Here is a 17,276-nt window from a genome sequence, read left to right on the forward strand (position 1 = left end):
ATGGAACAGCTGATGGCAGAGGAAACAAGGAATAGGACATGGGTCCGGGAGTTTGTCCTTGAGGGGTTCCCTGTGGCCGAGCACCTGAGAATCCTCTTCTTCCTGATGCATTTGCTGGCCTACTTGGCTTCCATCATGGGCAACACGCTCATAATTAGCATCACCTGCGTGGACCACCGATTGCAGACACCCATGTACTTCTTCCTCAGCACTTACTCCTTTGTGGAGTGCTGTTTTATAACTACAGTTATCCCCCAGCTGCTCGCCATCTTTCTGTCAGGGAGGCAAACCATCTCCTTTGTGGCTTGCTTCACACAGGCTCTTGTGGTTTTTGTCCTGGGGGCAACTGTTTTTTTCCTCCTGGCTGTCTTATCCCTGGACCGCTATCTGGCCATCTGCAAACCTCTACATTATCCAACCATCATGAGCCCAAGGATGTGCTTTCTCCTTGTTACTGTGTGCTTAGTTTTGGGATTCCTCTTCATGGCTGGTCCAGTTGTGATGCTTTCCCAGTCATCCTACTGTGGCCCCAATGTTATTCCTCACTTTTTCTGTGATTTTGGGCCACTGGCAAATCTCTCCTGTTCAGATACCATGTCTGTTGAGATGCTGTTTTTTAACCTTGCTTTAATTGTGCTTTTTGGTTCCCTTCTGGTAGCCATCTTTGCATACAGCAACATAGTGGTCACAATAGTGGGTCTCCCTTCGGCCAGGGAGAGACAGAAAGCTTTTTCCACCTGTTCCTCTCATCTCATTGTCCTCTCTCTAATGTATGGCAGCTGTGTATTTATATACATGAAGCCAAAGCAGACAAGCAGGCTGGACACCAACCGAGAGGCTGCTCTTGTGAACATGGTAGTGACACCCCTTTTGAACCCTGTCATCTACACCCTGAGAAACAAGCAGGTCCACCAGGCTCTGAGGGATGCACTGTCCAGGGTTCAATTACCCAGATATCACAGGAGCAGTGCACCTTCCCTTTGACTTAGTCTAACACCATTTTAATTTTATTTAAATGTTCTATATAAATCATCAGGTATGTTATCAAATCCTGCTTGTTTGTTACTACAACAATGGTTGATGTATCCAGTAATTCCATCTGAAGGCATTAATAATCTTGTTATGAAAAAAATCTTTCTATATCTGCTTTGGTGTCAATGAAGACCAAAGCCTCATATATATTACATGCATATTACAGTTTCTACAAAGTGTCTGCAATTATCCATGCATTTATTTGATGTGTGGCTTTGGTCTGATTTCAGGTATCCTCTTTTAGTGATGGAGGAACAAAGAGAGACTGGGGCTTTAGTTGTGAATGGTGAATCAAACTAATGAGTACCAAGAATTTAAAATTTATCGATGACAGATTTATGTCATCATCATACCAACATTTACATGACCCATAAACAATAACTGTAATGATATTCATAGTAAATTACTTTACACCACTTACTACAATTGCTTCCCATGAATTATATTTGCATATGAAGAGACATCATTACTCCTCTAGTTTTCACTAAGTTGTAAAGCATTGAAATAAAAAGTTCCCATGGCTGTGACTCCTTTACCAGATTGCATTCACTCTTAACCCCCAAATGCAAGAACAACAAAAGGCCACAGGAATTATGGATTGTTAAGCAGACTAGAGTTGTATGCTGGTCTCCATGTTGATGAAATGCAAATAATTCAGTAGAAATTATCTCTGAGGTGCAAGAAACCTAACTGTAAAGATACTGCTTCTTGAGATGAATTTATGGATGAGATCAGGCATCCATGTTAGCACTAAGACAAAATGAATCTATTGATCAATCATGTGTCATGAGACAAGCTGAATAGAAAGCAAGAAGGAAAACATCTTTGTATTGCTTAGTTTTCCTGTCAAGTTAACCCCCATGTGAAGATATCCTGCCATCAGAAGGCTGTGGGTATATCTGTGGGGGCATTTTCTTGATGTTTTTTTAACTGACATGGAATGGCCTAGCACACATGGGTAGTGTTTTCCTCTTCCTAGGACAGATAGGCCTGGGCTGTCTGGAAAAGGCAGCTGACTGTGACCATAGGAGTAAGCAGCAAGGTCCAGCCTTCTGCCATTTCCACTTCAGCCTCCTGCCTTGGCTTCCTTCCTTGGCTTCCTTAAATTAACTGAACCTGGAAGCCAAATAAACCTTTTTTCTGCCCCAAGTTGCTTTTGGCCTTGGTGTTTATCACAGCAACCAAACGCTAACCAGGGCACCCTGATATTATAGAAAGGACAAACGGAAGCAAACACTGGGACCACAGAGGTAAACCCAACTTTACCACAATGACAAAGTGGAAGTAGATTAAGACCTTTTTTTTTAAAGAGAGTCTTTTACTATATGAGTTGATTATAGCATTAAATTTAAGAATATAGAGATAGTCTTAAGTTCATAACTATAAAATTTCAAAAGAAAAAAAGCTAATGATATGAAATAATAGCTCTCCAAGTGGACTGGTTTTAAAAAAAAGACCCAATCAGAAAGACACAATAGTTATTCATGTGTGTGTGTGTTTGTGCATGCTAAATGGTAGATTTAAAGCACAGGGAAAACTGGAATCACTAGAACAAGAATAAAGAACACACGACTGTGGTTGGAAGTTCTATTGTCATTGCTTCAGTTATTAACAGGGGAGAATAGTAAGCGTTCAGAATTGTGTCTGTCCATCAGTGAACAAACAGGGCTTGACTAATTAGCAGATTCTTGTATTTTGCCTTTGCGGGATGCACATAGCCTTCATGAGCACATAGGAACTTTATCATAATGGAACTTCTATTGGGCTGTAAACTCAACCTCAGAACTTTAATAGGAGTGGAAAGATAGGATGTTATTAGCCCACAGAGTGAATGAGAAAGAAACAACCAAAATAACAAATGACCTGAGAGAACTTAACATTTGGCTGTAAAGAACTCATTCGAAATGATAATTTATTGACAGACCATATTACAAATATAGCAGAGGAAATGCTATTACTTGGAAGAGATGTAAATTAATTGCTTAAGCACTTAAATTTAAAGGTTAAGAACATAATTTGAATTCAAATGGAAGCTATTTGAGTTAAGTTTGCAAGTAATTTGTATTCAATCAATCAAAGACCTGGGAGACAGGGTTATATAAGCAAAGCAGAATTAAGTTCTTTAAAGTGACTCCTAAGATGTTTAAAGCTATGAAGACTAACCAGAAATTGAGTGATAGGGACAGTGTGGACCAGGAAATCTTTCTATGTGGAGAATGAAGGGGAATGAGCCCACATATCCCACAGGTATTACAAGAATAATAATGTGATATTGTAAACATCTTCATGCTAATATGTTTGATAACCAAGATGAACTAGGGCTGTGTCTTTTGAAAGAGAAATTTACCAACAGAAGAACAAATACAGTATTGATATTGCTTTTTGTCTTTTCGGCATTGGTATTCCAAATATACATTTGTCTAGGCCCTTCTGGCTTTCAGCATTTCCACTGAAAAGCCAAATGTTATTCTGCTATCCTGTCTCTCTATGTGACTGAATCTTGCTTTGTCTCTTGACACGCTAAACAGCCTTTCTTCTGTACATTAGATTTTGAGGAAATTTCTTCTATGATCTTGTTAAAAAAATATTTTCTGTGCCCTTAATCTTGGTTTCTTCTGTCTTCTTGCTTTTCTATTATTTGCAGGTTCAGTGTTTATCATGTCCCATATTTCCTGCATATTAAATTTTTGGTTTCTTTTTAGATTTAACATTTTCTTTGTACAAGTGGTCCACTTCTATCTTGTCCTTGAGATTAGGTATTCACTCTTCTACATAATTTTGTCTGTTGAAGATACTTTCCTCTGAGTATATTGTTTGACTTTATGAGTTTTTCATTTTAGGTTTTAGTTGACTTTAGATAACTTTTTAGAGATCTCATCTTTTATTAAATTCTATTTTCATATCTCAAAGTGTCTTCATTATTTCATTCCACTGTTTGTATTTTCACAGTCCTTATTTGGACATTTGTTTATCTCCTCTTCGATTTCTTTGAACTTCTTCAGGATTGTTTTGAAATCATCGTCGCATGCATAAATTATCTAAGTTATTTTTCTCAGATATCAATACATTGGAAATTCTAATTTCTGGAGGAGCCATATTGACTTGTCTATTCTGTTTGTTTGCTTTTTATGATGAGATCCAGGGATCTGGAATTGGGTCTTTGATACTGGTTCTTGGTGTGGGGATCTGGTCTTTCTCTTGCTGAGTGGTTGTTCGACTATTTGTTTAGCATTACCCCTAAGCTGTCAGACTATAGGCCAGTTAAATGGTGATTAGTATTTAATCTTGGGGCTATCCTTTTTGATTTGTGAATGAGGTGTCTAAAGTAGACTCAACTTGGTAGTAGTTCTGATAGTAGTAAAGTAGACTCTCTGTTAGGCAGATGCCTGGCTGGCTGGTGAGTATGGTAACTAACGAGCAGGCAGACTAGGGAGTACCAGTGACAAGAATAAGGACAGTCTTTTCTGGTGGAGAGCTGCAAGAGTGGTACCTGGCTGGTTTGTAGTGGGGTGACTGACAGGCAGGTGGGGAAGGAGTGAGACCAGATACAAGTTCTTTATGTCGGAAGATCCACATTCTAATTGCTGTGTGGGCTCCTTCACTCTTAAGTTAATTTTGCTTGTTATCTTTCTCATTCTCTGACACTTTCCTTTATTTCATTTGCTTATCATCATCTTCACTTTTATTAGCTTTTAACCTTACGTTTTATTTTATGTTGTTTTTGCCATTGCCTTTCCTATTGTGGGTGATGTAATAGTTAATTGATTTTCTATGTCTTTATTTCTAGCTGTTTGATATTTATGAGATCAAGCACACCTGATTTTGGTACAGCAATGTTTAGGATAGTAATGTCTTCCTGCTTAGTCGTCCCTTTGGGTAGAATGAAATGTCTTTTCTCTCTTTTAATTAGTTTTAGTCTGAAGTTCATTTGTCAGACATTATAGCAATGACTGCTTTGTTGTCCTATTTGACTGGAGGACTTCTATCCATCCTTTCATCTTAATAAAATGCCTATTTTTAAAGCTAAGACAATTTTTTTGTAGACAGCAAAAAGATGGATTTCATTTCTTAATTTATCAACCAGTCTGTGTCCTTTGATCGGAGAATTGAGGCTTTTACTTCATTAGTTTAATATTTAGAGATGTGTGTTTATTGCACCAGTTTTTTCTTTCTTTCCTTCTGTTTTTGCTCTGAGTTATACTTTCTGTTTCATTAATTGTAATTTCATTTTTTTCCTGAATTCTCTTGGCTTTGTTTATTCCCCTTTTCAGGCCAAAGGATTGCTTCCATTATTCTCTTTAGGGTTGGTTTGTTGGGCATGAATTTGTTAAGGTTGTTTGTATCATAGAAAAGTTTTCTCCCTTGAACTATGGCTGATAGTCTGTGTTGACAGTCATAGTCTTTTAGAACTTGCAGTTCTTGGCTCTGGGCTCTTCTGGTTTTTGACGTTTCCATTGAACAATCGGCTGTTATTCTAGTGGACTTTCCTTTATGTGTGACTCCTGCTTTCTCTCTTGCTGCTTTCAATACTCCTGCTTTGTTCTGTGCATTAAGAATATTCCTAGCATATGCTGTGGGGATTTATTTTCTGGTCTTGTCTATTAGGTGCCTGTGTTCTTCTATCTGTATGTGTGTGTCTTTCTTTAGTTTGGGAGCATTTTCTTCTATAATCTTATTGAAAGTCTGGTGTATGCCATTGACCTGGGATTCTTCTCCCTTGACTATGCCTACAATTGGAAGATTTGGACTCTACATAGTGTTACACAGTTCCTGCATGCTCCTTTCCCATGACTTATTTCTTTTTATCTTCTTTGCTCACATGGTCTATTTCTCCTACTCTTATCTTTGACTCCTGAGGTTATGTCTTCCACTTGATCCATTCAGCTTGTAAGGCACTTCCATGAGTTTCCTGACTGTGTTACTGAGTTTTCAGCTCCAGCCTAATTTCAGCTTGAGTTCCCCCCTCCCACCTCCCACTATTATGTCTCTTTACTTAATTTAGCTTTCAAAGACTAAATTATCTTAGTCATTCTGTTCGACTTTACATTTGTATCTTCTTGGACACGACTTGGATGTTTATTGTTATGCAAAGTAATGATAGAGGTATAGAAAATTGGTAGAGTCCTCTGTACACAGAAAAAGCCTCATTACTAACAGCTCATTAGGTCTTGCAATAAAAGCCCATAGAAGCTAGGAAGAGAAGGGGCACACCTGAACGTGTAGGCAGCTCCTATGGTGAATGTACAGCCAGCACCGTGCTAACTGTGGGGAAGATGAAGTTTTCTTTAGAACTTTATTACATGTATTTTTGTTTGCATCTGTATTGTGTGTTAATGCACATGCCACATTCATGTGTGTAAGTTGAAGGCTAACATGTGGGCATCAGGCAGCTATCATGTGAGTCTTGGGGTTGAATTTATGTTGTCAAGGATAGAGGCAAGGTCTCCCACCTGCTGAGCCATCTCACAGCTTAAAGCACTTTGTTTAAAATCAGGAAGGAGAGAACATGTTCAGACTTTCAAGTTTTGTTTAGTATAATACTTAAAATAATATTCAAGAGGAAAAATAAGAAATAAAATGAGAACAATGGGAAAGATAGAAGTAAAAATATCCCTATAAATAAAAATCTCTATTCACAGATGCCATGGTCCAGCTGCACAGTGAAGGGGAGATAGACCCTGTAGAGACCACCTCCCATAGATAGGCATGTGCCCCAGTTGAGGGATGGGACCACCCACCCATCTCAAAGTTTTTAACATAGAAATGTTCCTATCCAAAGGAAAGACAGACAAAAAATGGAGCAGAAACTGGAGGCTTTGGGCTCAAACAGGGCTGAGCCCTTGCTGCCTGCTGGAGGCATTTGCTGGCAGCTTCCCATGCCTCTCCTAGTTACTTTGTCCCTTCAGCCAAGAGAAGTCTGAGGAGCACAACCCCATGTTGTTTTCAACAGAGGCATTCTAATCTATTTCTTTCCTGTGTCCCTTTATTTAAAAAAGTATTCCTGTAAGTAAAGGATTGAATGGGATATCATATTTCTCTTTCACGAGAGAGAAAGAGTGGGGGGAGCGAGAAGGAGAGAGGAGAGAGAAGAGAGAGAGGAGACAGACAGAAAGAGAGGAGAGGGAGAAGGAGAGAGAGGGGAGAGAGAGAGGGAGAAGGAGAGGAGAGAGGGGAGGAGAAGAGAGAGGGGAGGAGAGGAGAGAGGGGAGAGGGAGGAGAGGGGAGACAGAGAGAGGGAAGACAGAGAGAGGGAGAGACAGAGAGAGAGGGAGAGACAAAGAGAGGGAGAGACAGAGAGAGAGAGGTATAGTTACTTCCAGGCCTACCTGAGTTACAGATCCTGTCTCGCAAAGAAGGGGAAGGAAAAGAAGAGTGAGGAATGGGTAGAAGAAGAAGAGAAGAGGGAGGAGAGGGGAGGGGGAAACAGGGAGAAAGGGAGAGGGGAAAAAGAGAGAGGGAGGAAGGAGAGGGGAAGAAGAGAAGGAGGAGGAAGGGGGAGGGGAAGAAGAGAAGAAGGAGGAAGTGGGAGGGGAAAGAGAGGGAAAAAGAGGGTAGAGGGAGAAAGGGAAGAGCAGCAATAGGCAGAGGAGTTTTTGAGGCACTGAAGAGAGAGGAAAGGAAAGGGGGGCATTAATGGTGAAAATTCATGACCCACGTTTCATCCCCCACTGTCCCCATCCTGAAGCTGTAGAGTACAGGCACTAAATAACAACTCTGATGACGTCATCACCACACGGGTCATGGGCCAGCTCTGGAGGAGAGGCTCTCCAGTGGAATGCAGTGGGTTCTGTTCGACCCAAGTCTGCTGCAATAGCTTTACTCCCCAAAGGCTGTACCACCAGTCACTGACTCTAAATGTCTGTTACAGTGAGGGGAACCAGGATGATGAAGTTAGATTTAGTACTCAGGGTCGGGTACCTGCTCAATCAAATTACACACGGCATATGCTGTGAAACCACAACCATTTTCACAATCTTAAATCACAGACATATAAAAACAATGGCTAAACATCCGAGGTCAGGATAACAGCGCCTCCTTTCTTTCTATATACCCACTGCTACAGTCCCCAACTATCAGTGTCCCTACCCAGATCACTTATAGATCGACTTGTCACAGGCCCCGTTCCTGACAGTTACTGGCCTGGGCTATAGAGTCAAATGAGACATGGTCTTGACACCGTGAGGCTTGCTCTCTGGGAACCCCAAGGAAGGAGACTAGAGAAGTCACCATGGGAAGGGAGAGAGAGGAGTGGGGGAAGAGAGAACGAAAGAGAGAGAGAGAGTTTGTGGAGAGGATGAGAAGAGAGACAACTCCAAATAGATTGGACCAGAAAAGAAATTCCTCCCGTCACATAATAATCAAAACACCAAATGCACAAAACAAAGAAAGAATATCAAAAGAAGTAAGGGAAAAAGGTCAAGTAATATATAAAGGCAGCCTTATCAGAATTACTCCAGACTTCTAACCAGAGACTATGAAAGCTAGAAGATCCTGGGCAGATGTTATACAGACCCTAAGAGATCACAAATGCCAGCCAAGGCTACCATACCCAGCAAAACTCTCAATTACCATAGATGGAGAAACCAAGCTATTCCATGACAAAACCAAAGGTACACATATCTTTCCACAAATCCAGCCCTACAAAGGATAATAGATGGAAAACTCCAATACAAGGAGGGACACTACACCCTAGAAAAAGCAAGAAAGTAATCTCCTTTCAACAAACACAATAGAAGATAACCACACAAACATAAAAATAACATCAATAACAACAGAGAGCAACAATCACTAATGGCCGAGAAGCAACACTCTTACATGTTCAACACTTAAGTCCCATTGCTGACGAGATTGCAAGCTGGCACAACCACTCTGGAAATAAGTCTAGCAGTTCCTCAGAAAATTGGACATAGTACTATCAGAGGACCCAGCTATACCACTCCTGGGCATATAACCAGAAGATGCTCCAACATTTAATAAGGATACATGCTCCACTATATTCATAGCAGCCTTATTTGTAATAGGCAGAAGCTAGGAAAAAAAAAAAAACAAAAAACAGATGTCCCTCAACAGAGGAATGGATACAGAAAGTGTGGTACATTTACACAATGGAGTACTACGCAGCTGTTAAAAACAATGACATCATGCAATCAACAGGCAAATGGATGGATCTAGAAAATATCACCCCGAGTGAGCTATCTCAGTCACAAAAGAACACACATGGTATGGACTTACTGATACGTGGGCATTAGACAAAGAGTGTGGAATACGCATGATACAAGTCACGGACCACATGAAGCTCAAGAGGAAGGAAGACCAAAGAGTGGATGCTTCAGTCCTACTTACAAAATAATCAAGGGAAGTAGAGGGTGGGAAGAGAAGAGAGGGAGGGTTTGGAAAAGAGGGTGTAGTGGCTATTCCTGGTTGTCAATTTGACTATATTTGGAATGAACTACAATCCAGAATTGGAAGGCTCACCAGTGACCCTTATCTGGAGGCTTGGAGATAGAAGATTCTGATCTGGATCTTGGTATGGAAGATCTTGAGGCATAGTGGCTATGGATTCCAGAAGATTGAATCTCCGAGTTCAAGGTAATCCGGGATTAAAGGTGTGGTGGAACACACCTTTAATCTGGGCTATACCTTCTGCTGGAGACAATATAAGGACATTGGAAGAAGGGAGTCTTGCTCATGCCCTTTGCCTGCTTGCTGTGTGAGACTGAGTAACTACTAGATCCTTGGACTACTATTCACCAGTGCTGTGACTGAACCATTGTTGGGAATTGGGCTGCAGACTGTAAGTCATCAATAAATTCTTTTACTATATAGAGACTATCCATAAGTTCTGTGACTCTAGAGAACCCTGACTAATACAGAGGGGAAGAATCAGGTATGGGAGGAGATGTACAGAGGGTCAGGAAATTGAACAGAGGTGTGTAGCAATGGGGGGTGGGGAGTTGGGGGCAGCAACCAGAAAGTCCCAGATGCCATGAAAACAAGAGCCTCCCAGGACCCTACAGGGATGACATTAGCTGAAATACCATGCAGAGGGGAGGGCGAACCTGGAGAGACCATATCCAGAGGTTAGGCAACCCCACACACACACACACACCCCGCTTGAGGGATGGGGCCACCCACCCAGCTCCAACGTTTTAACCCAGAATTGCTCCTGTCTAAAGGAAATATAGGGACAAAGAATGAAGCAGAGAGTGAAGGAGAAGCCATCCAGAGAGTTCCTCACCTGGGGATCCATCCCACATGCAGATACCACACTCAGACACTAGTGCAGATGCCAAGAAGTGCTTGCTGACCTGAGCCTGACACAGCTGTGTCCTGAGAGGCTCTGCCAGCTCTCAACCAATAATACAGATGCTCTCGAAGCCAAGCATCGAACTAATCCAGGGACCCCAGTGAAGGAGCTAGGGGAAGAACTGAAGGAGCTAAAGGGGCCTTATTAGGCATCAGTAGGAAGGGAGGCCCTTCGTCCTGTGAAGGCTTAATGCCCCAGTGTATGGGAATGCTAGGGCAGTAAGGTGGGAGTGGGTAGGTGGGTGGGGGAGCAGCTTCATAGAAGAAAGGAGGATGGGATAGGGGGTTGCAGAGGGGAAACCAGGGAAGGGGTTTACATTTGAAATGTAAGTAAATAAAAAATTTTAAGGTCTTTCAGCGGAATCAGGATCATGGCGACCACGGCCAGGATGGCGACATCTGTCTCGGCGCGGAAGCGGCTGCTCAAAGAGGAGGGCATGACCAAAGTGGAGTTCGAGACCAGCGAGGAGGTGGACAGGACCCTCACGTTCGACACCATGGGCCTGCGAGAGGACCTGCTGCGCGGCATCTACGCCTACGGTTTTGAAAAACCTTCAGCGATCCAGCAGCGTGCTATCAAGCAGATAATTAAAGGGAGAGATGTCATTGCACAGTCTCAGTCTGGCACAGGCAAGACGGCCACCTTCAGTATCTCAGTGCTCCAGTGCTTGGATATCCAGGTTCGAGAAACCCAAGCTTTGATCCTGGCTCCAACCAGAGAGTTAGCGGTGCAGATTCAGAAGGGTCTGCTCGCTCTGGGGGATTACATGAACGTGCAGTGCCATGCCTGCATTGGGGGCACCAATGTCGGGGAGGACATCCGGAAGCTGGACTACGGGCAGCATGTGGTGGCAGGCACGCCGGGACGCGTCTTTGATATGATCCGCCGGAGAAGTTTACCGACACGGGCTATCAAGATGCTGGTTTTGGATGAGGCTGATGAGATGTTGAACAAAGGTTTCAAGGAGCAGATCTATGATGTGTACAGGTATTTGCCACCAGCCACACAGGTCGTTCTCATCAGTGCCACACTGCCTCATGAGATCCTGGAGATGACCAACAAGTTCATGACCCACCCCATCCGCATCCTGGTGAAGCGTGATGAGTTGACTCTGGAAGGCATCAAACAGTTCTTTGTGGCCGTGGAAAGAGAGGAATGGAAGTTTGATACTCTGTGTGATCTCTACGACACGCTGACCATCACCCAGGCCGTCATCTTCTGCATCACCAAGAGGAAGGTTGACTGGCTGACAGAGAAAATGAGAGAAGCCAATTTCACTGTGTCGTCCATGCATGGAGACATGCCCCAGAAAGAACGAGAGTCTATCATGAAGGAGTTCCGGTCAGGTGCCAGCCGGGTGCTCATCTCCACAGACGTCTGGGCTCGGGGCCTGGATGTCCCTCAGGTGTCCCTCATCATTAACTATGACCTGCCCAACAACAGAGAACTGTACATTCACAGAATTGGAAGATCGGGTCGGTATGGACGAAAAGGTGTGGCCATCAATTTTGTGAAGAATGATGACATCCGGATTCTCAGGGACATCGAGCAGTACTACTCCACCCAGATAGACGAGATGCCCATGAACCTGGCTGACCTCATCTGAAGCTGGTGCTGGTGCACCGAGGCCCTGTTTGGAAACAGAAGCTTCTATTTAATGGGGTTGATTGATATGAACTGTCTTCTCGGAGTCCCTCGGGAAGACCCTCAGCCTCCGCCATCTTTTCTAATGCACGTGTAAATAACCCAGTGCTTAACCTTTTACATTAAACGTGGTCATTTTCCCCTGGGGGAAAATTTTTTTTAAAAAGAAACAAAAAAAGTAAATAGTATATGATTCTGGCATAAAAATTTTAAATTATACTATAAATATTTTAAAATAAAAAACTTAGAGTGGGTGGGAGAGCGTGTGGAGGACTTTTGGGATAGCATTGGAAATGTAAATGAAATAAATAACCAATTTTAAAAAAAAGAAAAATAAGAAACTAAAAGAGAGAGAGAGAGAGAGAGAGAGAATGTCACAGGTATAAAGAGATTTCTAAAGAGCTGGTAGTTTTGCTGTAGGATCAGGCTGGTAAAGACACTTTGTATATAGTTAAGAAAATAAAATTGGGCTGGAGAGATGGCTCAATAAGACAAAAAGGCCACCAACAAATTGGGAAAGGATCTTTACCTATACTAAGTCTCTGACTCTTTTACCTGCTTTTGGGATTCCTCCTGCTGCTGGATTGCCTTGCCCAGCCTTGATGCCTTGATGTGAGGGTTTGTGCTTGGTTTTATTGTATCTTGTGCCCTTTTTTTTTTTTTTTTTTTGGTTGATATTCTTGGGAGACCTGGGGTTGGGGTTGGGATCTGGGGTAGAGGGGAGCTTTGGGGAGAGACTGGGAAGCGTGGGGGAAGGGAAAGCTGTGGTAGAGATATATTATATGAAGGAAGAATGGCCATAGTATCTTGACTCAGTATAGCCTGTAACTGGACATAAATGTCTTTCACTGGTGAATGGAAAACTTTTTTTTTTAAGATAGTGAATATAAAAGAATAAGCCACAAACTCTGAGGCAGCATCAAGGACCTCACACCTGCCCTGAGGAGTAACAAAGGCTAAGTGAGAGGGACACCTGCTGTGCCGGGGTCAGGAACAAGCAAAAGTGATTTTTTTTTTCCTAAGAAGGAAAATGTAATTTGATCCCATATTCTGGGATCTAGAATGCCTTTTTCAGGAAACTAAGGATTATATTCTGTTATTAAATTTAAGCATGCTTACAGCTCGGCTCTAGACCATACAGCTCCACAGAAAGTGTAGTAATTGTTTCCTTATGCTGAGAGCTCTTTTCTTTAAGGCGACAAAGGAATTTGTAGCAACATGGGAAATGACAAAGTCTGGGAGGTGATTCCATTACTGTCCTTTGTATAAACCCCATCTGTATATTTAAATTTCTTCATTTTAAAGTATGTAAAGTGTGGGGCTGGAGAGATGCCTCAGCAGTTAAGCATACTTATTTGCTACCAGAGAACCCAGGTTCAGTTCCCATGATCCATGTGGCAGGTCACAGGTTTGTAGCCTCACAGTTCCAAGGGATTCTGGTTTCCTCTTCTGGCATCCAAAGGCACCAGGCTTGCACATGGTACACATACATACATGTGGGCAAACACCACATGTAAAATAAAATTAAGCAAATCTTTGAGGTAAAATAGGTACTTTCTAACCCTGTGTTTCCTCACATATGTATTACTGGGAGACATGCCAAATATACCTCTAAAGACCTTCCCAGAGGATGGTACGGGCTACTGAGAATGAGGTCAGAAGGTTGTAGAATGCTAATTAGAATATTCTCCTGAAATTTTCCATTTCCAGCAAACAAACAATGAAATGTCTCCTGGGATTCTGTTGATATTTTATTTTTGAATCCTTTCCCTCTAATGAATGTCCTAGAGGTTTGTCCTTTTGGACCCTGTGTGACTTCACCCATGACAGTACACAACCCTGTGGTAGTATATAATAGTGCATAATAATAATGTTTATAAATATATTCTCATTTATGACTGCAATTATTTTCACCTCTCCAGCATGGTCTTCCATAACTAGTTGATAAGAAAGTAGCTACCAACCTCCACAAACAAGATTTAACATTTACTGTCCTCTTTCCAATGATTTCTTTGAATGGATATACAACCTGTCAGGTGTGACATTCATGTTAGTCTATGCCTTCAGGCCCAATATAAAATTAATACACTTTGTGGGATGAGTGTGCTATCCATGTCCTATGGAGTGGGTGACTATTCCATAGAATATGAGTATGTTCTGGATTTCTAGATGATAACTCCCTCGAGTACTAGTGCAGGTTTGGGTTTTATGAATTGCCTCAAAGGGTCTAGAATTTGCCTGTCAGGTTTCTGTAAGGGAGAGAATGGCTGTTAGTTTCCTCAGGTTTAGAAATCTCTTTATTTCTTAAAAATAAGTAGTCTTAATGATTTTTCTGTGGTTTGAAATATAAAGCAAGCATTATTTGTTTTATAGGTCAAAGACATACAACTCTTGGTGAGACTGATCTTTTATTTTTATTTTATTTATTTATTTATTTATTTATTTATTTATTTATTTTTGTTTCCTAGGAGAAAGATTTCGGTTTGTGGGAAGAAAGAACATCTACCCAGGGCATCTCTTTGCTGGGAGCTGCTTGCTGGTAAGTGTGTTGCAGAAGGGAGGATGTGTGATTGAAATAGAGGTTAGTCCTGACTAAGCCAGCACTGAGGTTCTGCACAGTGAAAGCTGCAGATCTGGGCAATCAAGAAACTAAGGCAAACTAACTTGTGACGAGTTTTCACTGGAACGTTTCACTCAAATGCCCACCCTTCCCCCTTGAGCAGTTACACACCATTCTGCCTTCTACTGGGCAATGGCTCTTAGAAAGTTAGTTTGTCTTCAGTGATTGACTTCAAACACAACGGGATCATTTATTAACAATGTTCACAGGAAGGGGAGGATCATGGGCAAACTGTGGAGGCCAGCAGAAGCAGACATGCCTCAAGGGTGGTGGAAGGCACTGGACACTGAGTTACACACTACATTTTTCTTCTTTGTGCTTGGACTGCTTTGCCATCTCCATCCCTAGGTCCACTTAATCTCAGCCACTGGATTATCACCAATCTCATGGAAGCAGGCATTTGAGCTCCTTCTGGGAAGTGGGAAATAACACATTTGGACTTTGTTTAAAACCCAGCTTAGAGTGTGACAGTATGTCTATAGCTTTTAATGTTAACATTAATACTGTTTTAACATTTAGTTTTAACATTAATACTGTTTCCAGAGGCCACAGTCATCACATAGGAGGGCTTCATATCACAGGTCCACAGTCTAGAAACTACCACTATTTTCTATAGGGTGGCACTTGTGATGTTGTGTGATACTAATATGTTTCTTTCATCTTCAAAACTATGACTCTCTGTTTTATTCTTTATCTTAAGTGAGATGATCCAAAGGTAATATTTTAAGAATATATAATTCTAAACATCAATACAAAACCAAACTATAAATTTCACATTTGTATTTCAGAAATGAGAGAAGGGAAAAAATCTACAATAAAATATTTTAAAATTAGAATATGACTCCTTAGAATAAGGGTGAGCAATTTTTTGAACATTCTCAAAAATTGAAAATAGGTTCTCTTCTCATACATTACGTCCCAACCATAGTTTTCCCTCCCTCAATTCCTCCCAGCTCCTCCCAGCTCCCCTCTCCCCTAGACCTACTCCCACTCCGTTTCCCTTCAGAAAAAAAGCGGGTCTCCAAGAGACAACCACCAAACACACAAAACAAGATACAGTAAGACAAAGCAAAAACCCTCCTAGTGAGGCTGAACAAGGCAGCCCAATAGGAGCAAAAGAATCCCAAGAAGTGAGCAAAAGAGATAGAGACACTCCTGACCTCACAGTAATGAATCCAACAACAACAACAACAACAACAACAACAACAACAACAAAAAAAAAATCAAGCTAAGAGCCACAACAAGCTGAGAACCTGGTGCGGCCGTGCAGGTCCTGTGCTTAGGCAAGCAACATTTAAAAGCAGTGACCACCATTAAATTATTTATTATTTGGTGATAGCAGGTTTGTCTACCAGATCAAGGAGGGCTGATGGCAAAAGAAGTGGAGGTAAGGATGAAGGCGTGGAATGAGACAACAGTCCTGGAGTTTGTCCTGGAGGGCTTCCTTGTGGCTCAGCACCTGGGCAAGGTCCTCTTCCTCGTGCACCTGCTGGTGTATCTGGCCTCAGTCACAGGAAATACTCTCATCATCGCCATCACGTGGTCCGATCCTCGCCTGCAGACCCCGATGTACTTCTTCCTCAGGAGTTTCTCCTTTTGCGAGTGCTGTTTCATCTCCACCGTTATCCCGAAGCTCCTGGCGATCTTTCTTTTTGGAGACAGAACAATTCATTTCACTCCCTGTATCATCCAAGCGTTTTCTTTTTTGTTTCTTGGGTCCACAATTTTCTTCCACATGGCTGTGATGTCCTTGGATCGCTACCTAGCCATTTGCAAGCCTCTGCGCTACCCAGCCATCATGAACCCCAGGGTCTGTTTCCTTCTGGTTTTCTTCAGCTATGTGCTTTCCTTCATCCTAGTAACCGGTGTGATTCTGAGGCTTTCCAGGCTGTCTTTCTGTGGCTCCAATGTCATTCCCCACTTCTTCTGTGACCTTGGCTCCTTAATTCATCTCTCCTGTTCAGACACCAAATCTCTTGAAAGCATGGCCTTCGGTGTCGCTGTGGTTGTCCTTTTCACATCTGTCCTTGCGGCTATATTTGCATATAGCAACATACTAATCTCAATCATGCGTCTTCCATTGGCCAAGGATCGACAGAAAGCTTTCTCCACCTGCTCATCCCACCTCATCGTCCTCTCTCTGATGTATGGCAGCTGTGTGTTTATATATGTGAAACCGAAGCAAGTGAGCAGGCTTGAATCCAACAGAGAGGCCGCTCTCGTAAACACGGTAGTGACGCCGCTTCTGAATCCTGTCATCTATACTCTGCGCAACAAGCAGGTCCACCAAGCTCTGAGGGACGCACTATCCAGGGTGAACTTACAGAAATAGTATCATCTGCTCCGGAAGGTGAGTCTTCTTGGTCATCTAATTGAAATTCCTCCACAGTGGAAACCCTTTCTATAATATCTCTATAGTGATTTAGTTTGTGCCAATCTCACTAGATCTGTGCTTACTTACCTTCCAATGCCAGTTACAACTTGAAAAAAAAATCATACACCACCTTGGGTTGACAAATATCTTCCCTTATTTCTATTCCTTGGCCTCATATTGGTCCAACCCAGACAGCATTTATAGAGAGCCCATAAATGGATTAAATAAAACAATATTAACAAAAACATTGCCCTGTTTGTTTCTGTGAATCATATGTTTGCAGGTTCAGCCAACAGGGA

At 42.1% G+C, this 17,276-nt stretch overlaps 2 protein-coding genes and 1 pseudogene across 2 annotated transcripts; all 3 read left to right on the plus strand.

The window, feature by feature from the left end:
* On the plus strand, positions 1-984 carry Olfr213 (olfactory receptor 213). Its single transcript, NM_001011801.1, has one exon. It carries the CDS (start codon positions 1-3, stop codon positions 982-984), a length of 984 nt encoding a protein of 327 aa, NP_001011801.1.
* Eif4a3l2 (eukaryotic translation initiation factor 4A3 like 2) lies at positions 9,717-12,148 on the plus strand (annotated as a pseudogene).
* Olfr214 (olfactory receptor 214) lies at positions 15,973-16,935 on the plus strand. The gene has a single exon (NM_146759.1). The coding sequence runs from the start codon at positions 15,973-15,975 to the stop codon at positions 16,933-16,935; it is 963 nt and encodes a 320-aa protein (NP_666970.1).
* The last annotated feature ends 341 nt before the right edge of the window (positions 16,936-17,276 follow it).

Source organism: Mus musculus, chromosome 6 (assembly GCF_000001635.26).
Source record: "Mus musculus strain C57BL/6J chromosome 6, GRCm38.p6 C57BL/6J".
Classification (NCBI taxonomy): domain Eukaryota; kingdom Metazoa; phylum Chordata; class Mammalia; order Rodentia; family Muridae; genus Mus; species Mus musculus.